The 25,385-nt window shown below is 40.6% G+C and overlaps 1 protein-coding gene across 1 annotated transcript in view; it reads left to right on the forward strand.

The window, feature by feature from the left end:
* Positions 1 to 1,356: 1,356 nt before the first annotated feature.
* LOC106082182 (chorion peroxidase) overlaps positions 1,357 to 25,385 on the forward strand; it is a 42,236-nt gene continuing 18,207 nt past the window's right edge. Inside the window, exons 1-8 of the mRNA XM_013244548.2 lie at positions 1,357 to 2,116; positions 2,193 to 2,301; positions 7,112 to 7,442; positions 7,500 to 7,665; positions 11,925 to 12,112; positions 16,607 to 17,344; positions 17,417 to 17,587; positions 17,722 to 17,842. Of these exons, the coding sequence (XP_013100002.1) occupies positions 2,023 to 2,116; positions 2,193 to 2,301; positions 7,112 to 7,442; positions 7,500 to 7,665; positions 11,925 to 12,112; positions 16,607 to 17,344; positions 17,417 to 17,587; positions 17,722 to 17,842 (1,918 nt within the window). The 5' untranslated portion in view covers positions 1,357 to 2,022. The remainder of the gene's footprint in view (positions 2,117 to 2,192; positions 2,302 to 7,111; positions 7,443 to 7,499; positions 7,666 to 11,924; positions 12,113 to 16,606; positions 17,345 to 17,416; positions 17,588 to 17,721; positions 17,843 to 25,385) is intronic.

Consider the following 25,385-nt stretch of genomic DNA (forward strand, 5'->3'; position numbering starts at 1 on the left):
ACACGGATGGATCAAAGCTAGAGGACAGATTGGGCCTGGGGGTCTACAATGAGAACCCAGGGACTGAGATCGGTTTTAGACTGCCGGATCATAATACGGTCCTGCAAGCGGAGATCCAGGCGTTCACGGAATGTGTGAAGTGGTGTGGTGCTAACGTGAGGACGTCGAGTGTGAACATCTTTACCGACAGTAGAATCGCCATAAGGGCAATAGCAACTAGGACGGTATGGTCGCGAACAGTCTTGCAGCGTAAGTAGGAGACTAACGCCTTTTCTGAGGATAGCAAAATCCCCATAATTTTCAGAGGATGGGAAAATCCGGCCCATAACGAAGTAAGGGGGAATGAAAGGGCAGACGATTTTTCGGTGAAGGCCAATAACTGCCGTCAATAAACTTGGTTAACCCGAAGCCTTTCGGTTCGAAGCAGTCCGAGTTGAGGGAGTGGGCAACGAATGTGCAAGCAACATTGTGGAACAGCGAAATGGTCGGTAGGACGGCGAAAATTCTATGCGGGGGATCCAGATCGTGAGATACTGAAAGAAAGTAAGAAGGAGATCAGTATAGCTTTTACTATAATAACGGGACACATAGGGCTACAAGCTCACTTATGTAAAATCGGGGCGACAAGTGATAGCATGTTTAGGGTTTGCGGGGAAGATGATGAGACGTTGGACCATTTCCTTTGTCATTGACCGGCTTTGGCCTCTAACAGATACCGGCACGTAGGTGGAGACACAATACCAGACATGAATCAACTTATGGGAGTGGTATGGAAAACAAGTAAGGATTTTGTAAGTAGCACGAAATTCCAAACTTAATATTTTCTTTTTAGAGGTTACTTTACAGTTTTAGAGCGCACAACAAACCGTTTACTGGCTTAGGTGTCCATAGTGGCATGGGGCGGATTAATATTTGCACCCTCTTTTCAACCTAACCTAACCTAGTCCAATAGATATCCAAGAAGTAAGCTCGATTTATATGGCAGCTATATCTAATATGAGCCTATTCGGCCCAATGACAATCCCAATGTTCCTTTTTCTGTAAAATGTTTATGCAGAAATTTCATACTTGTGACAGACAGACGGGCCGGCATAGAAAAATCTTCTTTGAATTAAATTTTTCTCAAAACTATTAGGGATTCAATTTCGATGTAGTTTTCTGGAGTAGTTAATTTATTTCTAGCATTAGTGAAATCCAGGAAATCTATCACCTCAAAAACAATCTTCGAGTAGACAGTATGTTTTTGTGTAAACATTGCTGTTGTCATGAACGTGCGCTTTAGATACAGAAACAAAGTGCCTCATTATGCATTCATATTTCTTCCAATCAGTAAAGGTTGGTCATCTCGACGTATTGATAGATTACAACTGCCTATTACTGGTGCTGGAGGCGTACAACGACCACAAAGAGAGATTAAAGTGGCAGCGGGCAGTTTGAACATCACCGCTGGACAGACAGACGGACGGTTGGAAATATAAGTATTTGTTATTCTCAGAGAGAGTCCCAAAACAAAAACCAAATGCAATTCTTCCATTAAATCGATTTTGGCGCTGCATTTTAAAAACAACATACACACTAAAATTGTCATTCCGATCGCGTCTGTCTCATCGAATTGCATTACAGAACTCAGAAAATCAGTTCGGGGAACAAAGAAATATTTCGGTTACTATTGCAGTTGAGTAGTGGAGGAGTAGCTGCAATGGTAGTGGCTGTGTTGTCGGAGGTATTGCGTGCTGTTTTCGAGGAGAAAAATTAAACACAAAAATCCAATATAAATAAAAATCTTTATCTAAGAAAAGAGACAATCATATCGAAGATAACATCTGAAAGGTGTGAAATTTCAAAATAGTTCCAAAAGAAAATTGTTCAGAGCAAAAGTGTTGAAACAAGTTAAAACACATTCGAAAAAAACATTAATTTAAGCCAATAAAAAAAAATCAAAACAAAAATTTTAGGTGTTTGCTAAGTGAAAATCAATCAAAACATAAAAATTTTCTTTTGGTGAAATTTGAAAAAAAAACCATGGAGTTTTCAACATTTTGGATGGTGCTATTTTTTACACCAACGATCTTAACTTCTGGTCTTTTAGCTTCGGCTCTTGCAAATTTCAAATCGGGTAAATTGCAATGGACTTAACCGGTGTGGTCCAGATAACACCTGATAATGTTCTCTCATTTTTGTGTTATCTCCAGCTCCCCTAGTAATTTCCAAATCCGAATCTGATGCTATTAAATCTATAAGTTCAGATGAGTGGTTGGATTTTGTACGCCGTGGTATAGAGTCTGATAATCAGGAAAAGAGGTAAACCCCTTTTGTTTATGTTTAAAAATATTATTTACAAACATGGAAATTTTAAAATGGCTTGTTTCTTAGGCGTAACAATGTATTTTGTTTATTTCCGAATTACGTAAGCCAATACCCATGCAACTGATAATGAGTTACTTTAAGAAAACAAATGAAAGAAATATGTGTTTTTCCAAGAATTGAATTTGCTGACATTTAAATCATGCTTCTGCTAGGAAAACGATGTCAAAGGGGAAAAATTTGAACGTAATGGTTGGTTTTTGATAAGCTCGTGGTTCAGAGGCCCCAACATTTTAACCAACGCACAGTGGGAGAATATCGAAAAAAAGTAGAGAAAAAATATACCATTTCAGAATTTGAAATTATTAATTTTGTTGAAGCTAAGGGTTTACCGAGATCATGTACAAAATTTCAAGGCCCTAGAAGGTCTGGGCGCCTCCTGACAGGCCCCTAAAGTTGGTCACCTCTACATTTCGAAAAATTGCTGGGCTGCCAAATCTTCATTTGATTTCCAAGTTTCGAAATTGCTCAAAGAATTACTAAGATATCTTTATTCGTTTTTTTTTCTTATAGTTTTTTCAATCTGTTCTTTTTCAAGCTGTATTTACACATAAGTCATTTTCCACTTTCATGCCTCTGATATGCATTACAAAAATAGGGGAAAAATTCAAATTTTGTTAAAAACGAAAATTCAAATTGAAACCAGTAAGGAAAGGCAAAGTACAATGTGGGAGCTATATCCAATTTCTGAACCAATTTTGATGGACCTCGGCAGATGTTTTCAAATGGATTATTAAACAATCCGTATCAAATTTCGAGTTAATATGTTCAAACAACTACGGTTGACAAATGACAACATTATTGGAAATTAACCAAAATCTGACAAACGTGCGAGGGTTGCCTTTTTTATTTCGCGATTAGAGAGAACACAAAAACAAACATTAGTCATCGAAAATAGCTTTATTGTTTTTCAAAATATTTCCCATAAAGATCTGTACACTTTTGCATGCATTTGAACCAATTTTCGAAGCACTTTTGCCACTCTGATTGAGTTATATCCAAACCATGCATTCTGAACACATCAACCGCTTCTTCACATGTGTCAAAAAATGTTGACCTCTCGTTTTATTTTTTACATACGGGAATAAAAAGAAGTCATTCAGTGCCAAGTCAGGACAATACGGCGGATGATTCATCAAATCGATATTTTGAGTGCTCAAAAATGCAGTTGTTTTGTATTTTTGGAGGTATTGACAAATTGTGTGAGATCTAATGCGAAAAAATTTTTTTTGACTGTCAAATGCTCATGCAATATTGAATGTACGCTACTCCCACTAATGCCTAAGGATGTCCCAATCTCACGATAGGTGACATGACGATCTTGCAATATCAGTTGGCGCACAGCATCAATGGTTTTTGGAACAGCAACTGATTTTGGACGACCTTCGTCTTGGAGTGAACTATGACCTCGGTTGAATTCTCCATACCATCGGGACAACAGTGTATCGTAGGCTTAATTAAATTTTTGGCGAAGAAACTCCATCAAGTCAACGATGCACTGTTGTTGAGCTAATCCATGTTGAAAGTTGTAAAAAATAATCACACGAAAATTTTCACGATTTAATTCCATTTTTTGGGCGAGATAAATCTTTTAAGTTACTGTAAACAACACAAATAGCGCTCGTATGTCAAAACGTTCTAAGTACGTACAATCTCAAAAATATCAAGCTTTACGATAGAGCTGTCAGTTGGCAGATTGCATCACAATGGTTGTCCAATCCCGAAATATAAAAGGAAACCCTCGTATAATTGGATCTATATCTAAATCTGAACGGATTTCGAGCAAACTTCCCAGATATTGTGGTAGTCGTCGAGGAAAGCGTTGTACAAAATTTTGGCAAGATTGGCGCTTGCAGTGGCTCTTGGAGTAAAAATCGCGTAATATGAATATATGGCACCTATATCTGAATCTGAATCGATTTCTATGAAATTCGCCAGTCATATTAAGATAATATTAAAAGACATAAGGACATCCTTCCAGCCAAATTTCGAGGGAAAGAAAGAGCACTTTATTGCAATATATCTGAAAATCAGACGAACATATATATAGGAGCTATATCTAAATCTGAATTGATTTCGACCAAACTTTTTAGATATTGTGGTAGTCGTCGAGGAAAGTGTTGTACAAGGTTTTGGCAAGATTGGTCAATAAATGCGCTTGTAGTGGCTCTTGGAGTGAAAATCGGGCAGTATACATATATGGCAGCTATATCTAAATTTGAACCGATTTCCATGAAATTCACCAGTAATGCCGAGAGTCAAAAACAGATCCTTCCTGCCTAATAATCGGTTGACAAATGACCATTTTATTGCATTATCACTGCATATCGGATGAACATTTATATGGGAGCTATATGCAAATCCGAACCGATTTTTTTTATTTCAATAGGCTTCGTTTCTAAATTTTAAGACGATTGGACGAAAACTGCGTCCAATACATTGTACACAAATTAACATGGACAGACAGACAGAATCAGAAAGTGATTCTGAGTCGATCGGAATACTTATCAATGGATCTATCTCTCTTCCTTCTGCACTAAGTTATAATACGACGCCTATATTTTCCATTAACACAAACTGGTTCATATATTTTACGAAGAATGTTTCTCTCAAACACTGCAAGCACTGCCTCGTCTGCTTTCACAAGTGGCCATGCTTTAGAACCGTATAACAGCACGGGTAGTATCAGTGTTTTGTATAGTGTAATCTTCACCTGTCGAGAGGTGGCCTGATTACTTCAACCATAGTAGCATCTGTTTGCCAGTATTATGCTACCAGGATTTGGCGCAGGGAAAATGCACATTACAGGGTGCACCCCCGATTTATTTAAATTTGTTCCATCCCTCCTAATGTTAGGCATGTTTTTACATATTCGTAATCTACTCGACAATACCTTTCATTTAATACCCATATTGCCTAGGTTGGTCCACTTCGTCCCGATGGGTGGCTTTTGGTCCCTCGGTTGGCCCAGGGACGTTTGCCCCAAATACGGACTTCTGGTTCGTATTCCTGGGGTCAACCCACACCTACATACCAAATTTCAGCGAAATCGGAGGTGCGCTCTGTAAAATGCATTTTTTCCTTGGCGCAGTGTGAATATCGGGTCTGGGTTGGATTAACCAGGCATTGATAGGACCCAAATATCTCATTGACTTTAGGTTTAAATCTTTCACACAGCATGCTTGATAATATCTTTTAAGCGTTGGGGAGGAGACTTATTCCTCTTTAGTTGGTTCATTCCGTCTTGTCTCCTTTCTTGTGTACGGGACATAGTATGCAGAGGTTCCAATCATCGGGTATGCGTTCTTCTAGCCAGATCGCGCAGAGGCATACGTCTTATCAGCGTGACTAAGAGGTAAACATTCTATGGCATCATCAGGGATTGGTTCTGCGGTATCCTCTTCGCTTCCATCGTCGGACACTAGCAGTTGGGTAAAATGTTCTTTACATATCCTCCGCACGGTATCTGTGTCAGTTATCAGATTTCTTTCTTTGTATCTGAAAGGAGGATGTGCCTGCACCTAAGCCATCAGTTTGATGTTTAATTCTTAATTCAGAATTTCCGGACTTCATTCTGACTCCTGTACATCTCAGTTCGCTCACACTCACATCTTTCCATTTCCTTTTTCTTTCTGAGGAATAGACGTTTTTCCTCTCTCCTTTTCTCCCGATACCTCTCCATCATTTGGAACGTTGCTACTGATAAGGGTTGCTCTGTACGCCGCATTCTTGGCTTCAGTAGCATCTCGACACTCTTGGTCGTACAATGGATTTCTTGAGGAGGCTTCTGGTACCCAAGTATGGATTTCGCGGCACTTTTCATTGATTGCCACTCATTATACAATCGGAACAAGGAGTGCTTTCATCAAGCAGTTAGGTCAGTCGAGTGGTGTATGCCGTTGCCATCTGCTGTGTTTGCAGCTTTTCAATGTCCAGCTTTCGTGCAGTGTCAGATCGAATTTTTCTAGCCATGCTCAAACGTGTGCGAACCTTTGCGGCAACAAGGTAATGACTAGAATCTCTTCGCTCCACGGATCGATCGTACATCTACAAGATGTTTGAATGCCTTCCATCTATTACAACGTGATCAATTTGGTTCCTCATGTTCTGATCAGATGACAGGCATGCGGCTTTGTGAATATTTTTTACGTTGAAATCTGGTGCTGCTAACTGCCACGTTTCTTTGTCGCGGTCAAATCTACTAGCCTCAACTTTTATCGGAAGTTATCTTGTGGAGGCTAAACTTTCCGAGTGTTGGACCAAAGATGTATTCCTTCCCTATCTCCGCATCAAAATCTACCAGGACTATTTTCATATCATGGGCGGGGTAGCGGTCATAAGGCTGATGTTGAAGAATTTGGCTTTTATGCGAATTGTGGCTAGCCGCTCATCCACCAGAGTAAAGCTTGCGACAAGGTGTGGAAAATTCAAAAAAAATGTTGTAAAGTTGAATGATAAGACGGAATATAATATATATTTTTGCTGTTTTAGCAACAAATTACTGCTGTTCCATTTTCAACAGACTTTTTGCTGTTACAGCAAACATTTTTGCTGTTTTCACTAATTTGTGTCCGATTTGGCGAAAGTTTGTTACGTGAAATCCACATATGACTGTGTTATTTATTGCAAAACCATGGTAATGGATTCGGCCCGGACGAACTTTTTTGCTTTTTGTCTTTTGAGTTATTTAAGATTTCCATTGTTTGCTTTATTACAATAACTAAAACACATAACATTCTTAACCTAGGCTTGAATTACGTCTTTGCAATGCAAATGTCACTGTCCACAACAACACCATATCCCATGTCCAACTATTGGACACTTTGCCCAATGATGAAGCTAAAGAGGACAGTGAGATAGCAGATAAAATTCTTAAATCTTCCCTATACATCTACAATAGTAAATGCGCTACAAACGGAATACCCGGTGAAAGATGTGAGGCAATATTGAGTGGCATTGATCTGCCAAGAAATAGTGAATTGTGGCAAGAATGTGAAAATGTTCGAACAACGCGATATAACGGACACTATGCCTTTAGAAGACTATTGCCAAGACATTATACCGATGGATTTTATCAGGTAAGTTGATTGATTGCCCATTTTAACTGGACTTTTATAACATTTGGCCACTTGTAGATGTTTTCGAGTAATCTTCCCACTCCGCTAAGCATAAGCAATGAATTGTGTGATCAAGCAATGAAAAAAGAATTCATTGCAGGAGATAATCATCGAAATTTAGCTGTGGTCCAATGGGCTCAGTTTGTTGCGTCGGATCTTAGTAAAACAGTGGTTACATCAATGAGTAAGTTAACTGAAATGATGGGAAATTTTGTAAAAGTTAAAAAAAAATTAGGGAAATTATATTCGTAGGAAATTTTTGTGGCATTAAGTAACCGTTCAGTAGAGCGGAGGTGCTTTCATTTCGTTCCTCGAAAAAAAACCGCATCTCGGTAAAGGTACCTATTAGGAAAAATTTCAAAGCCTTTCAGGAGTAGGATTCCAAAGACCCAACAGCTGCGGCGGTAGCATCAGACCGTAGCATGTTGTCGTCCCCTCCTATAGGTGTCTTAAAATCTGTAGTCAGGAGTAATGCTTCAAGCGCACACTAGTCGTCAGACTAACAAATGAGGACGGAAAAACCAGAGGGATGCACAGTTCGTCCCCAGCCTTTAAGTAAAGATGGTGTTTCCGATTCAGATTCAGGCAGCAACAGTGTCAACGAAACAGCCGTCGCAGCCGAACCGAAAGATGAGGGCAGCGGGATGACGGCAGAAGTGAGCGATGAATTTGCGTAGCTCACAAGCAGACCGAGAAAGCGATCCGGGAATGAAGAAGGAAACAGAGGAGTATGTACTGGCAGCGCAATCGGGCAGGATGCTGGAAGGTATAGGACTGACATTTCAGGCACTTCTACGGAAGCCGGAAAGAGAATCAGATCTCCCGAAGTGCATAACATTGCCAAAACGCTGTAGAAGAAAAAGAGCGCCACGCTTTCAAGTACCCTGGGATGACCAAGCCAGCCCCTACGAAATGGAGACTCCCAACCGTGTCCTGCGGAGGTAGACAAAGTCTGAGCAGCAACGAAGGAAGCGCGCACGGCCCTTGAGTCTTCATGGAGGACTGTGACTTCCAAAAGGATGCCACAGCCATTACGGAACAGAGATGAAAGCTCGTTGGAAGTATCGACCTTGCAAAAGCTCGACCTTCTGAGAAAGATGGACATCCTACAGCTCACAAAGGCGACGGTCTTCATCAAGAATGTGGGCGCCGAAATCGTGACGGAACGCATGATGGAAGTCTTAAACGAGCAAAGAGGGCCGACGACGAGACAATCACCGACTCTCTCAATATTGGGAAGACTAGGATAAGCAAAGATCCTAATACTAAAAGTCAGGCAGTGCAGGGGCGAGATACCCATAACAGCCTTACAAACAGGGACGCTACGACGGAACCATCAACGACTTTCTCGAGATTTGGAGGACTAGGATAAATAAAGATCTTAATGCTAAAACATCAGGCAGTGCAGTGACAGAGAACTCAATGCTGCCTAACGTACGGGAGGCAGACGATGAGTCCATAACCTACTTCCAAGAAGCCCATTTACTCAAGATTTCGAAGACTAGTATAGGCAAAGATCCCAATATTGGAACATCAGGCAGTGCAGGGACGGTAGACTAACAAACAGGGAACCGATAATGAAACCATTACCGACTTTCTCAAGATTCGGAAGACTAGGATAGACAAAGATCCTAATATTAGAACATCAGGCAGTGCAGTGACGGGAAACTCAATGCAGCCTAAAGAACAGGGAGCAGACGATGAGACCATCACCCAATCTCAAGAACTCCATTTAATGGAGGACCATTGATTGAGGTCATGCAGATAAACCGCCACCGGACAGCTACTAACGCTCTGATGGAGAAAATCAGCAAGGGCAAGATTCACATTGCCTTAATTCAGAAGCCATAGACGATCCGGAACAAAGTTTTTGGACTGAACCTTATCAACTACCAATTATTCTATGCAGACAACTATGCTAGTTGTCTTCTTCGAGAAAGGAAATCAGCCCAAGAAAAACCCTGGATGACCGGGGAGATTTGCAACATTGGGAAAGAGGTCTGTAGGGCACGTCGTAAAAAAGCGGAAGTTTACTGGGATGTGTATTTCACACGGCTCAAGGAATACAATAAGATTACCAGAGAGGCAAGACGTGCCTCCTGGCCAATATTAAAAAGTGTCTCTCAAAAACCCATGTCCAAACTGAAATGTTAGTAGACGACATGGGAGCGAGAGCACGTTGGCGCTTTTGATGAAAATGCATCTTCCACAGGTTACGACGTGACTCATGGAGACACCGGAATCTTGGAATAATGAGGTTGATCGAAGGTTTATCATAACGGAATATATGATCAAGGAAGCCTTGAGGGCCTACCAACCATTTAAGTCACCAGGACCTGATGGAAAATTTCCGGCGTTACTACAAAAGGAGGACGACTATATGGCGCCTCATCTTGCCACTATTTTCACAGAAAGCCTAGCAGGGCGCAAGGATGGTATTTATACCCAAGCCCGGTAAGGCAGTTATGCGGCACCATAGGCCTACATAGGGCTTATGTCCTTTCTACTTAAAACCATGGAACGTATTCCATGGTTATTCATGGTATCCACATGATAAAGGTCGGTGGAGTCTGCCCTGTACGAGGTTGTGCGTAAAACAAAAAAATTCTTCGATGCCAAGACGTACACATTGGCGGTATGCATTGACATCGAGGGGGCTTTTAACACTGTGCGGACCGACACACTGACCCAATGCTTAGACCAGTACCGTGTGGATCGGGTCCAGTTGGAGCGATCACGGAATGCAATGAGGTGGTGTGGCGTTAACGCGAGGACGTCGAGTATGAATATTTTTACGGACAGTAAACTGGCCATAAGGGCAATAACAACCAGAACGGTAAGGTCACGAAAAGTCTTGAAGTGTAAGAAGGAAATTAAAGCCTTCTTTGAAGATGGCATGATCCGCATCGTTTGGGTGCCGGGCCATAGCGGAGTAAGGCAGACGATTATGCAGTGAGGGCCAGAGAACTGCTGTCAATAAACGTGGTTAACCCGATGCCTTTGGGGGCGATGCAGTCCGAGTTAAGGGCGTGAGTTAAGAACGCTCTTGTAGCACTGTGGAATAGCGAAACGGTCGGTAGGACGGCGAAAATCCTACGTGGGATCCGAATCGTGAGAAGACGAGGGTATTACTGAAAGGAAGTTAGGTCGTGGAGTGGAAGAAGGAGATTAATGCCTTCTCTGAAGATGGCACGATCCGCATCGTTTGGGTGCCGGGCCATAGCGGAGTAGGAGGGATAAAAGGACCGAAGATTTTGCAGTGAAGGCCAGAGGACTGTTGTCAATAAACTTGGTTATTGACCTTTGTAACACTGTGGAATAGCGTAACGGTCGGTAGGACGGCGAAAATCCTACGGGGGATCCGAATCATGAGAAGACGAGGCTATTACTGAAATAAACGTGGTTAACCCGATGCCTTTGGGGGCGACGCAGTCCGAGTTAAGGGCGTGAGTTAAGAACGCTCTTGTAGCACTGTGGAATAGCGAAACGGTCGGTAGGACGGCGAAAATCCTACGTGGGATCCGAATCGTGAGAAGACGAGGGTATTACTGAAAGGAAGTTAGGTCGTGGAGTGTAAGAAGGAGATTAATGCCCTCTCTGAAGATGGCACGATCCGCATCGTTTGGGTGCCGGGCCATAGCGGAGTAGGAGGGATAAAAGGACCGAAGATTTTGCAGTGAAGGCCAGAGGACTGTTGTCAATAAACTTGGTTATTGACCTTTGTAACACTGTGGAATAGCGTAACGGTCGGTAGGACGGCGAAAATCCTACGGGGGGATCCGAATCGTGAGAAGACGAGGCTATTACTGAAAGGAAGTGAGAAGGAGGTCAATATAGCTTTCGGTATCACAACACATAGGACTGCGAGCTCACTTATGCAAAATCGGTTCTGCAAGTGATAGCATGCGTGTTGCGGCCAATAGACGCCGGTACTTAGGTGGGGACACAATACCATACATGAACCAACTTAGGGGCGTGTTATGGAAAACAATTAAGAATATTGTAAGTAGCACGGAATTCCCAACTTAGATTTTCATTTTCGGGGCTACTTTTTATATACTCCACCATAGGATGCGAGTACATTTACTTCGTCATTCCGTTAGTAACATCTCGAAATATTCGTTTAAGATAATGTATATATATTCTTGATCGTCATGACATTTTAAGTCAATCGTGCAATATCCGTCCGTCTGTTTGTCGAAAGCACGCCAACTTTCGCAGGAGTAAAGCTAGGCGCTTGCAATTTTGAAAAAATTTCTATGAGCACGCTCTTTCTTGTTATTATTTAGAGCGCAAAACAAGCCGATTAGAGGCTTAGGTGTATGTCCATAGTGGTATGGGGCGGATTAATATTTGCACCCTCTTTTCAACCTAACCTAACAAAATAAAAATTGTGTTTAAAAATTTTTAATTTAAAATTAATATTGTTTTTCACTTTCCTAGGTAATGGCTATCCCATAGAATGTTGTAATGTGCAAAACTACAAACTGCAGCCAAGGCATTTTCATCCCGCTTGTGCTCCACTTACTAGCGTTGACCCTAGCAATCGATATGGTTTGACAACATGTCTCAATTATGTGCGCAGTGCTTTAGCGGTTGGGAATAAATGTACATTTGCTGCTCCAGAACAAGTAAGTAACGGAGATGAGGGGATGGAACTCCAATATCAATAATAGGATGCCGGCTCCTATTACTTATATTGACTTGTTTTCAATATTGAAAAGAAATGTTTCTTTAATCTTCGCTTCCAAACGTCTCGTATTCTTTTGCAAAGCGGGATACTTAACAACTTTAGATATTTTTTGAGAAACCCTTGAAAACAATTTTAGTTGGGTCCAGAATCTGAAGAACCTTATGTGAAGAACCCTATACCTAAATCCTTAATGGGGCAGCCTATTCTGGCAAGACCAAGGGTTTCCCTTAGGACTCAGCTTTGATTTTTTCATGAAAAACTACGGTTTGAACTTTAGCTCTTAATTTTTATGGTATGTTATATTTGCCAATCTAGTGGATTCGTTAGCTTATGGACAAATGAAACGCTTTTTGCGCTAAATGATTAATAATTTAACGTTGATCAACATTAACACACATCCAGTAAAATCAAATATCAACTAAACAAAACAAAAATGTATTTGTATTTATTAGTAAATGTTTCTCGGAGCTCATAATTGTTTTTGCTTTCCAGAACGTTTAATCATTGTATAAATGTGCCGCATTCTTCCTCTTTTAGTCATAGTCATCCAGATTGAATGATGGTGTCTCTTTTTTACGCTTACCAACAATGCCATTAAAAATCGGCGATAAACAGACTTAGATAAGGCAAGGCACTTAATAATCATTTTTCTTTATACAAAATTAGCCGAACCGCCTTCTTTAACTCTCTAATATCTCTTTTTGCGTGGGGACACTTGAATGTGGATATCGAATTCGTGCCACTGTAGCCCATGTCCGCCTATGAGGCTGAACACTAGCGTACGAATAGTGGTGAGAACATCAGAAAAATGTTAAGGGGTTGTTATCCGATCTTAATGCTGGCGGCATTTGTGAGGTGCCATGCCATGCATGGTCATGTAAAAATATTCTCCCCGAAGAGGTGTCACACTGCGACACGCCGTTCGGACTTGGACTTATTGAGTTTAAACTTGAATCGAAAAGCACTTATTGATGTGTGAGACGTTTGCCCCTACTTGGTTCATGGGCAAATTTTTACTCTACTCCTAAATACCTATCTTTTGAGTCCTATGTTACCGTATTGGTAAATATTTTCGGTTTAGGGGTATTTCTGGGGTGGGATGGCCACCCAGACACTTGGCCCTTAAAATAAATATAAGCTTCGTACTCTGATCTCAAAAATTTGTATGAGTCCAATATTAGAATGATCGGTAAATAAGTTTTGTTTGAGGGTGGGGTAGACCCCAAGGTCTTTGTGCCAAAAATACGTACCAATTTCGTACTCTACTCCCAAATAGCTTCTATATGGTCCATGGTCGGTAAATACCAGCCGACCATGGTATTTTGGGGTGGGGTGGCTACCCAAATATACAGCTCTTCAATTGGATATTAAATTGTTTTTCTCCCAGGTAGCTTTCGTTTGAGCTCTTTATTGTCATGATTGGTCTATATATATGCATTTGGCGGGTTTTGGACGGACCCCGAGGCACTCGACCCGAACTTAAGATATCATGTTTTGTTTTAGGTTACTGTAATTCGTGCTCTACTCCCAAATCCCTTAAATTTGAGCCCTATATTCCCATGATTGGTAAATATGAACCATTTGGAGCGGGGTTTGGGGCTGAAGCGGCCATCGGCTCTTTACCATGAAAGTAGATACCAAATTTGTCCTTTACTCCCAAATATCGTTGATTTTAGCGCAATACTACTATAGTCGAAAACGAAATTCACTCCCCAACTTTAGGGCGTACCCCCAAAGACTTGGCTCCAAAATTGAATATTAGATTCGTTTTTTACTCTCAAATACATTTCATTTGGGTCCCATAATGTCATAATTAATCTATTTGACGTATTTTTAGGGGAAAAAGCGCCACCTAGAATTGAACGCAAATTTTAATGTCACTTTCGTAATCTACTCCCAAATACCTTTCATTTGAGTCCCATATAGCCATTGTCGAATAATATGCCCATTTGGGGATATTTGGGGTTGGGGTGAACTCCCATTACTTTGGTTCTAATTGCCATATTTGTAATCTACTGCCGAATACTTTTCATTTGAGTCCCATATTGACATATCAGATTAGAGGAGTTTTGGTGTTAGGGCGACTGTGTATTTGGACCCAAATTTTAATACGATATTCGTTTCATAATATCAAATATCTTTAATTTGATACCCATATTGTGTCTATCGGTACATTTTAATTTTGGTGGTGTTTTTTGGGGTAAGGGAGAGGGTCCGCCCCAATCAAAAAATTATATAGCCTCTGTTTCCTTCCAGACCAACCTACACAAACTGTGAAAATTTTATGAAAATCGTTTCAGCCTTTTTTAAGTCTACGGAACAAACAAACAAACCCAGTCGAATATAGTCATGATTGGTTAATATGCTCATTTGGGGCGTTTTTGGGCGGGTGGGGAGATCCCCAATACTTCGATCGGATTTTGTATGCCTGAATCGTAATCTAATTCCGAATACCCTACAATTGAGCTCCATATTGATATGAACGTTTAATTTGACTGCTTGGAGGAGTTTGGGGGTTAGGGCGACTTCCTGGGTACTTGGACCGAATTTTGAAAACCATATTCGTGTTCTACTCTTCAATACCTTTCATTTGATACCCATATTGTCCCGATCGGTCCACTTTTGATTTTGGGTGGTGTTTTTGGTATAAGGGGAAGGATCCACCCTTCCATCGAAATCAAAAAATTATATAGCCTTTCCTTCCAGACCATCCTACACAATCTGTGAGTCTATACACAACAAACAAACACAAATTGATTTTTATACCCACCACCATAGTATAGGGGGCATATTTATTTAGTCATTCCCTTTGCAACACATCTATTTATATCCATTTCCGACCCTACAAAGTATACATTTCGGGTCGTCGTAAAATTTCAAGCCGATTTTAAGATGTCCGTGTGTCTGTCCGTCTGTTGTAATCACTCTACAACCTTTAAAAATTGAGATATTGAGCTGAAATTCGGTACAGATACGTCTTTTTGCAGCACGCAGGTTAAGTTCTTGAACGGGCTAAATCGGACCATATTTGGATATAGCTGCTGCGACCTGCCGATAAAGTGTCTTAGGCTCAAACACTGAGTTGTTTTAAGCCTCCCGTAATCCAACCCAAATATGGTTGAGATCGGACTATATTTAGATATAGCTGCCATTTAGACCGATCTGCTTATAAAGGGTCTGAAACTCATAAAAGCTTTATTTATTACCAAATATCGCAGAAATTTTAAACAGTAAGTTGCTTAAAGGCTCCCGACATCCGACCCAAATATGGTTAAGATCGGACTATATTTAGATATAGCTGTCATATAGACCCATCTGCCGGTTAGGAGTCTGAAGCCCATAATATTGGGTTGCCCAAAAAGTAATTGCGGATTTTTTAAAAGAAAGTAAATGCATTTTAATAAAACTTAGAATGAACTTTAATCAAATATACTTTTTTTACACTTTTTTTCTAAAGCACGCTAAAAGTAACAGCTGATAGCTGACAGAAGAAAGAATGCAATTACAGAGTCACAAGCTGTGAAAAAATTTGTCAACGACGACTATATGAAAAATCCGCAATTACTTTTTGGGCAACCCAATAGCTTTATTTATTACCCGATTGCGCTGATATTTAAAAAATTTAGTTATTTTTAGTCTCCCGATATGCTACTCAAATGTGGTTCAGATCGGACTATATTTAGATATAGCTGTCACATAGACCGATCTCCCGACTAAGGGTCTGAAGCCCATAAAATCTGCATTTATTGTCCGATTTCGTTGAAAATCGAAACAATGAGTAGTTTAAAACCTCCCGACATGCGACCCAAATATGGTTAAGATCGGACTATGTTTAGATATAACTGTCATATAGACCGATCTGCTGGTTAAGGGTCTGAAGCTCATAAAAGCTTTATTTATTACTCGATTTCGCTCAGCGATCAGGTTAAGGGTCTGAAGCTCGTAAAAGTTTAATGTATTACCCGATATCGTTAAAATTTTAAATAGTGAGTTATTTAAAGCCTCCCGATATCCGATCCAAATATGATTCAGATCAGACTATTTAGATATTGTTCCATATAGACCGATGTTGTAATTTTGGGTCTTACTCCCATAAAAACAGATTTATTGCTTAATTGCGTTGAAACCGTTACTTGTAAATATAAGAGTTCTCGGGACCTGAATAAAATATGATCCAGACCAACCCCTGTTTAGATATAACTATGGATATGATGGTGGAGTTATATTAAAATGGGATGATTAATATATCCATCGTGGTGGGTATCCAAAGCTCGGCACGGCCGAACTTAACACGTTTTTACTTGTTTTATATAAGATAAGCGCGAAAATCGGCTAATTGGGTGAATAAAACAAACTTTGTATATTTAATTGCAACAAATCCTCAACGAAAACACGAAGACTTACCGCATTTTTAATATTCCCAATTTTTCAGCTCAATCAAGCCACCGCTGATCTGGATATGTCACCACTTTATGGCTTCACTGAGTCGGCCCGTTTTCGTATGCGCTCTCATAGAAATGGTTATCTTAAATCAACGCAAGATGAAACGATCAAAAATTCGCTATTACCTCTGGTGAAAGAAGATAAGCATCAGTTTTGCGTGAGAGGCAGTAACTCAACTTGCTTCATGGCTGGAGATTCTAGGGTAAATAGCAATCCATTTACCATTGCCATTTATACCATATTCTTGCGCAATCATAATCGTCTGGCCAATGAATTGAAACAAAAATATCCTAAGTGGAATGATGAGAAATTATTTCAAGGGGCCAAAGCCATAAATATAGACATTTATCAGCGTATTGTTCTGTACGAATGGTTGCCAATTGTTTTGGGACCTCAAGAGGCCGAGGAAATTTACCAGTCCCATATGAAGACTGAAAATCTTGGAGAGCCCCAGCAAGTTTCCAATGAATTTGCGGTTGCTGCATCACGTTTCTACTTGTCAATGATGCCAGATGTATTGCATAGTTTTCCTCAGGTATTAGAAGTAACTACAGAATCTCCCAGAGCAGGGCACGATGAAAATAGGCTAATGTCTACCGATATCTTTACCTTGAAATATCAGCTCTACAATACCAATATCTCCTATACCTCAAATAAGTTGGATGATATTTTAAATTCCATCTTGCAACAACGTACCATGAAAATGGATAACTCTTATGTGGAAAGTGTAAGTATGATTAACCTGACAATATATTAGTTTCTTTGGCTGTCATAGTATTTTTTTCCTGCTTTCTTTCAGCTGGTATCAGATTTTCTTGGCAGTAAACGTCCCACCCACAGTGATATCATGGCTTTTGATATACAACGTGGACGTGATCATGGAGTACAACCCTATTTCGAATACTTGCAAGCTTGCAATGGCATCAAAATAACAAATTGGAATGATTTCAAAAGATTTATAGCGTCAGAGGTAAGTAAGAATGATAAGAATTATTGCAGTTATTACTTTTCCGACTAATTCGCTATAAATGGTTCAAACAATATTTGTCAATTTGAATTGCAATAGAGAAATTATTCGCCTAATATTTATTTTCTCTATTCTAGGACATTGACAAATTGAAAACGGTTTATACCAATTGGCAGGATATTGATTTAATTATCGGTGGTATGTCGGAAATTCCCGCCAAAGACGCTTCAGTTGGCCCAACGTTTCAATGCATAATTGGTAAGTGAAAACTATATAGACTGAATTAATTATTGATTGGTCAAAGCATCTTTATTCTGATATCCTCCATTATAGGTTTGGTGTATATTTTCATATTGATAGGAAATTTTCCAAAAAATTAAAATTTATGGGCATTTTTCTAAAATTTTCATAGTTATAGACAATTTTTTAAAAAAATTATATATATAGGAAACGCTACGATCGGTTTACTTTACAGTTTTTGCAGTTTTTTGGTTTTATTACTTTGGGAAAAAATAATAAAACCAATTTCTAAAATTTTTATAAAAATTCATAACGCCTAATTTGTTGGGGCTTTCTGCCATCTTTGTTATTGGGCGTTAAGCCCTCCTGTATGGAGGTCAGAACACTGGAATAAAAATTGGATGTTATGACCGCCTAAAAAAATTTTTAGGCATTATGTCCGTTGGGCGTTATGACCGGTCACCATTATAAATATTGTGCTTGGAAAATGAAAAAATTTGGCAGAGCCCGGCCGGGATTCGAACCCGGCCACACGGAGCAACAGCGAGAGCCGTTGCCGCTGTCTAGCGGTCGATGCCATCAATGCAACTTCCAACAGATGCACAAAATCATGTGTAGTACGGAAGAAGTGTAATTGCCACAGAAAAAAAGTCTGTCATTACACAAAAATACATGCGTTGGGAAAAAGTACAGCTACTAGACAGGGTTGTCGAGCGTGGTTAATGTGGTAATTGACCATAGATGCGTTTTCGCAATTAATACAATTCAAATACAACATACCAACGCACGGCCCTTGGTGTGTGTTGCTATCTTTGGCTTTCCTTTTCCACTTGCAATCTACGATCATTGAGCTCGTCTCGAAAGAGAAACAAACGAATATTGTGCCATTTGGCAAAAATTTAGCAAGTTGTGTTTTGTTACGACTTCCAACTCTTGTTTGAACCTTTAAGTGGAGTTTGCTTATTTTTATTTTGCTCCACAAGATTTTTCTATATCTGGTAATAGGTAGTTACTTTCGGAGAAAAACTCAAGGATAGCTACGATAGTGTTATCCATTAGACGGTTGATGATTTGCGTCTGTCTCCAGTGAAGTGGCAGAGTAGTCTTAAAATGGACCCCGGATATCCAACAGCTGCGGTGGTGGCGTCAGACATGTTGTCTGCTACTGAAATCTCGACTGGTGGGGCGGTTGTGCCAGGCTCCACTAGCTGACTGGGGCATTGGAAGAAGATACCCGGTTCGAGTCTTTGGAACAAGGCCGAACTTATTTTATCTAAGCATGCCTTTAATTTGCCTAGGCCAGCGGCATTCTTTGGCAAACCAATACACCATTTAAGAAGTTGGAAATAATAATAGGTGCATCGTTCTCAGGTTTATTGAGAGACTTGATGTGAATGATCCTAAGACTCTCATCGATAAGAACGGCCTACACCAAAAGCTACACGGCTAGATTCGAAAACGGCACCGCAGTCAGCCAAAAGGCTGCTGTTCCTGGTGGGCATCCCATGCTCAAAAGAATTAAGGGGAACAATAGTAATATGGGCCCAAGGACCTTTGCTTATGTCGCTAAGGACATCTTGGAGATAGTAGTCGTCGACAAGGGAGAAGAACAGGTCTGGCTAGCTAGGAACAATTTGAGTGCAATAGTTAATGGACTGTCATATGCATACTACGATGTCCATTCGGAATTACCTCGGTTTCTTCAGCCTGCGACGATGCAGGTTGATATAGGCGCCGATACAAATTAAGTGCCTTCGGGGATCAACGCTCAATTGAAATGTATCGTTGTGCGCTAAAAAAGATTGGTGAGAACTGGCCAGGTGCAGCACTAGATTTAGGCAATGGCGCATGCTTGGATACCAAGTATTCCCTCAGATCCTGAATCGATATTTGGAAGACTAAGGGAATGTACAATAATTCCAATCTTTCAACCACCGACCGGAAGATTGATAGATTGAATGAGGCTGATGGTGATCAGAGACATAGGTATTCGTTCTTAACTCCGGCTGTCTCTCAAACTTCAAAAAGTCTGTTGGAGTTGTGTCTAACGGATTCAACAAGTAGAACCTGGTCTATAAATGCTGTGAAGTTGGGGAATCAGGAGATGTTTCAGCAGTTGTCGCTTAACACTTGTCTGTCAAACATTGATCATATCTCTATAATCTGGTGGATTGCAGGAGACTGGAAGTCCACCTGTCACGATCAGAACAGGAAAGGAGGGCTTCAAAACGCGATCCAACAAGCCCTGTGTTGGTGGGTCATCCGCTTAAATTGTGCTCAGCGGGGAGGGACAGAACTCAAAGGGTACTTCGACAGCAGCAGCTAGTGCATCATCCAAGGAGGAATCGTCCACACCGCAAGTATCCAGTGCCCTGAGGAAGAGTGGTTCCACAGCTTTCTCACCTGCTCCTGGATGCGTACGGAAGCTCATCATGCCAAGATCTAACAAATCTTGTGAGGATAAACTTCTGGCGGACTCAGAAGACGAGGCTAACGCAACAATGGTGGAAATTCTGAATCCTGACTATGGTCCGGTTTCTGCAGATAAATTTCCACCATTGTAAGGCCGCTTTGGCGGCACAAAGGTCCTTCTGATCAGGAGACTTTAAAGTGGGTCTTCTTCAAAAGCCATCGGATTGTGGAGGAATGATTCATGGACTTAGAATTCCTGGATTTAAACTTCTCAAGGGTACAGGGAATGGGAGACACAGAGCCTATATTCTTGCAAAGAGTAATCTAAATGTTTTTCTTCTTCCGTCGCTAAGCACCGATGATACAGTAGTAACCAGCCTTGAAATAAATAAGTCTCATTGTAGTGATGCTAATGCACATCACCAGATATGGGGAAGTTCGGACATAAACGAAGGGGTGAGTTATTTATTGGACATATTGTAAGTTCAAATCTGGTGAAGGGAATAAACACTAGGAACAGGCAGGAGGTACTAGATGTTACCTTTGTATAGGAAGATCTAAGTGGAACGGATATGCGAAGTGTTGGATGGCCACAACTTGATCATCGGTATAGTAGTTTCAGCCTTGGCGAAAATACTGCAGAAGTGGCCTCCCGACTAAATAGCAGAAAGGCGGATTGGGATAGATTTCGGCATACGTTTTGCACGACTATCCTTTCTAGACTAGAAAAGGAAACTGCGGATGATATAGACATAATGGTTAAGGTCGTGAGTGACTCGCTTGTTTCAGCATATTCTAGTGCCAAGCCAAGGGGCAAACATCGAATATCATGGTGGACCCCAGAACTGGTTGTCTAAGAAAGGGTTTCCGACAACCCTTCAACAGGCCGGAAGCCACAAGGGCACCACACGATTGGGACTTTTGTAAGGCTAAGCTAAGGAAATACAAGAGCGAGCTGAGAAAGGCTCAGAACAAATTCTGTGTGGAATTCTGCAGTTTCGTGGAGGATACAACTGAGGCCTCTAGGCTAAGGAAAATCCTATTCTCGAGACCTATTACGGTGGGATATATTCAGAAGTCAGAGAATGCATGAACATTGTCTTGTGAGGAAACACTGAAACTACTCGTGGACACACATTTTCTCCAACAAACAACGTGGCTCTAAAAGAGGTTGTCACTGGTGTGTATTTGGCGGAGGTTATTGAGTATTTGTCTGATTTACACATGTGAACTTTCGCAGGATCTTGGGCTTTTACGAACAAGAAGAATCATCCTTCTCCTGTTTCTGTGGTGTCACAATGGATGAAAACGTCTAAGTGAGTTTGATGGTAGACACTTTAACCTTACTTAACCTACGACTTCCAACATCCTTGCTATGTATGATTCAAATCGGTACAAACCTGATTTAGCTCCCATATAAACCAATGTCACAATTGGACTTCTTGGGTCTCTACACCCATAGGAAAAATTTTGCTGAAAATAGCAAATATTGTGTGCTGAATATTAGTAGTTAATTTTGCTGCTATTGTAGCAGTAGTTCTGCTATTACGGCAGTAGAACTGCAATTTCAAAGTAAGCCTGCTACTGCTGAAAAGTTTGTTGTTAGAAATTTTGGAAGTCGAAACACAAATAAAGATTCGGCATCTCGCACAATTTTTCAAATTGCCGAGGTGTTCAACATTAGAGGCCTGCCAAGAGGCGTTTGGACCTTGACATTTTGCACATGATTTCGACAACACCTCTAAATTGCAAATTTGCTCATGAACATTCCACTAAGGAACAGGCAAATTTCTCACATTCAATGAGTGCAGTCCGACTCAAGTTTAATCTCAATGATAAGGGGCCTGGTTTTTTAAGCAGAGTTCGAACCGCGTGTCGCAATGCGACACCTCTTTGAAGAGGTCTCGGCTTAGTACTTTACTAATGTTGGAGGGGAAAACCAGCACTGAATGTTGTTTTGGAAGGTCTCACCAGGATTCGAACCGAGGTGTTCAGCGTCCACAGTAGAAGTCATTGAGTAAAATTTCAGTCTATTCGGATAAGAATAGCGCCTTGTAGTTGCTCAAGAAGCATAATCCAGAGATCGGGTTATATGGGAGCTGTATCAGGCTATAGATCGCTTCTGACCATATTGGACACGAATGTTGAAGGTCATGGAGAAGCCGTTTTACAAAGTTTCAGCCAAATTGCGCCCTCTAGAGGCTTAAGAAGTCAAGACCCCAGTTCGGTTTATATGGCAGCTATATCAGGTTATGGACCGATTTAAACCATACTTAGCACAGTTTTTGGAAGTCATAACAAAACACTTCATGCTAAATTTCAGCCAAATCGGATGAGAATTGCGCCCTCTAGTGGCTCTAGAAATCAAGATCCAAGTTCGATTTACAAGGCAGTTATATCAAAACATGGATCGATATGGCCCATATACAATCACAACCGATCTACACTGATAAAAATTATTTGTGCAAAATTTAAAGCGCCTAGCTTTACTCCTTCGAAAGTAAGCGTGCTTTCGACAGCCGGACGGACATGGCTTGATCGACTTAAAATGTCATGGCGATCAAGAATATATTGTATATACTTTATGGGGTCTTAGACGAATATTTCGTGGTGGTGGAGGCTATATAATTTTAAGTTAGGAATTCCATGCTACTTACAAAATCCTTAATTGTTTTTATACCACTCCCCTAAGTTGGTTCATGTCTGGAATCGTGTCCCCACCTAAGTACTGTTAGCCGCGAAAGCCGGGCAATAACATAGGAAATGCTCTAACGTCTCATCATCTTCCCCACATGCCCTATACATTAGAGCTGGCAAAATATCGATGGAGCTATCGATACTATGGGTATTTTATTTTTTGTCTGAATATCGGTTGATATTATTCCTATCGATAATTTCGGCAAAGTTCAAATTTTTGCAAAAATTTTGAACAAAAAGAGCATAATTTTTAACCGATTTGGCTAAAATTTTTTACAATGATTTTTTCATTACTGATTAATTTTTAATACAGATTTTTTAATATAGGTGATGAGAAATAAACGATAGTATAGTTTCGGTATTATCGATATTTTCTATTAGAAATATCGAATGTTTCAATTATCGATAGTTTGTCAGCTCTACTACACATGTTATCACTTGCCGCACCGATTTTGCATGAGTGTGCTCGTAGTCCAATGTGTCCCGTTATGACACCGAAAGCTTTACTTACCTCCTGCTTGCTTCCTTTCAGTAATAGCCTCGTCCCCTCATGATCCGGATCACCCCATAAACTTTTGGCGTTCTACCGAGTGTTTCGCTGTTCCACAGTGTTACATGCGTTTGCCGCCTACGCCCTTAAATCAGAATGCGTCCACCCAAAAGCTTTCGGATTAACCAAGTTTATCGACGACAGTTCTCTGGTCTTCACTGCCAAATCGTCTGCCCTTTCATTCCCCATTACTCCGTTATGGCCCGGCAACCAAACGATGCGGAATCTGCCTTCTTTAGAGAAGGCATTAATCTACTTCTTACACTGCAATGCTGTTCGTGACCTTTCCCTCCTGGTTGTTATTGCCCTTATGGCCATTTTATACCACCTCACGCATTCCGTGATCGCCTGCAGGCAGTCAGTCTAAACCGGATCTCAGTCCCCTGAGTTCTCAATGTAGACCCCAGGCCCATTCTGTTTCCTAGCTTTGATCCATCTGTGTAACATGATCTTCCAGACGGCAATATTAGGGTTCCGTCAATCAAAGACTGTGCCGATGGCAGCAGTGCCTCGCACTCGACTTCAAGTGTCGTCTCAGGTATCCGATCGGAAACCTCTTCCCTTCCTTCCAGGTTTCCTATCGTCGCCTCGTTTCTATCGCGAAGGTATGAGCTGCTCCCATCCTCAATCCATTCTCGCATCGTCTTAAGTCTCATAGCCGCAGTGGCTGCCTCACATTTAATCTGTATGTCAATGGGTCGGATATCTAGACTAGTCTTCAGTGCATTAGTGGGCGTGGTCCTCATTGCTCCGCCTATGCCAAGACAACAAGTTCTCTGAACCTATTGTATGGTCCTTATGTTACACTTTTTATGCATAGCAGTCCACCAAACTACTGAGGTGTAAGTAAGCATAGGTCTAATCACGCTCATGTAGAGCCAGTGGACTATCCTAGGATTCATGCCCCATTTCGAGCCTGCGGCCCGTCTACATAGTACCCAACATCTGTGAGCCTTCTCAGTAAGCTCCTGAATGTGACACTTCCATTTAAGTTTACTATCCAAGATCACTCCTAAGTATTTGACCTTGTCAGATATCGAAATCGTTTTATTGAGGAAACGTGGTGCGTCAAATAGGCCTACCTTCGTCTTCCTCGTGAACAGGCATATATCTGTGTTCTCTGGGTTAACACTGATACCCCTGGGTCTAGCCCAGTCACCTCAACCCAATATCCGTTCTCAAATGGTATATCTTTTACTACTTTTTTTCTATTCCATCCCACTGTGCGTGGTGCATAGATTAGCATGTTTGCCTATGACTCTGAACACCCAGGTTCGAATCCCAGCGAGAACATTAGAATATTTGTTATTGTTTAAGTAAAGTATGTTTAGCGTGCAATAATCCATACATAAACTAAGCAAAATTTATAGAATTTATGGTGAAATAACCATGCAGGTGATAGGTTTGATAGACACTTTAATTGAATTTTATAGTTCTGAATTATTGATAGCTGATATATTGATATTTTAAATGTACCACTCATGCTTCAATGATATCGGAAATCTAATTTACTAAATGTTTCCTAATACCTTCTAATTGGAACTAAAAAAAAAATCGCTAAATGCCATCAAATATTGAACGCTTGTTATGACAGCTTTAATTAATGAATTAAGTTATGATCGCTCAGATTATGAAGAAGACGGCCACAAAAACATGAAAACTAGATTAATTAATTAATAACGGCTAATCTCGACATATGTACATCAACGACTGCTTTGGTGGCAAAAAGTCAAATCCGCATCCAAAGAGAATCATATGTGCAAAATTTTATGCTTCAAGTGTCTTGTAAAATGCCAATAATCTCCGCTGAATAAAGGCATTAGAATGAGTTTGGCACAAAAAAAGAAACAGTCTAATCTAATAACATTTACCAATGTCGAATGAATGAATTGTTGTTCGTCG

Source organism: Stomoxys calcitrans, chromosome 2 (genome assembly GCF_963082655.1).
Source record: "Stomoxys calcitrans chromosome 2, idStoCalc2.1, whole genome shotgun sequence".
Lineage (NCBI taxonomy): Eukaryota > Metazoa > Arthropoda > Insecta > Diptera > Muscidae > Stomoxys > Stomoxys calcitrans.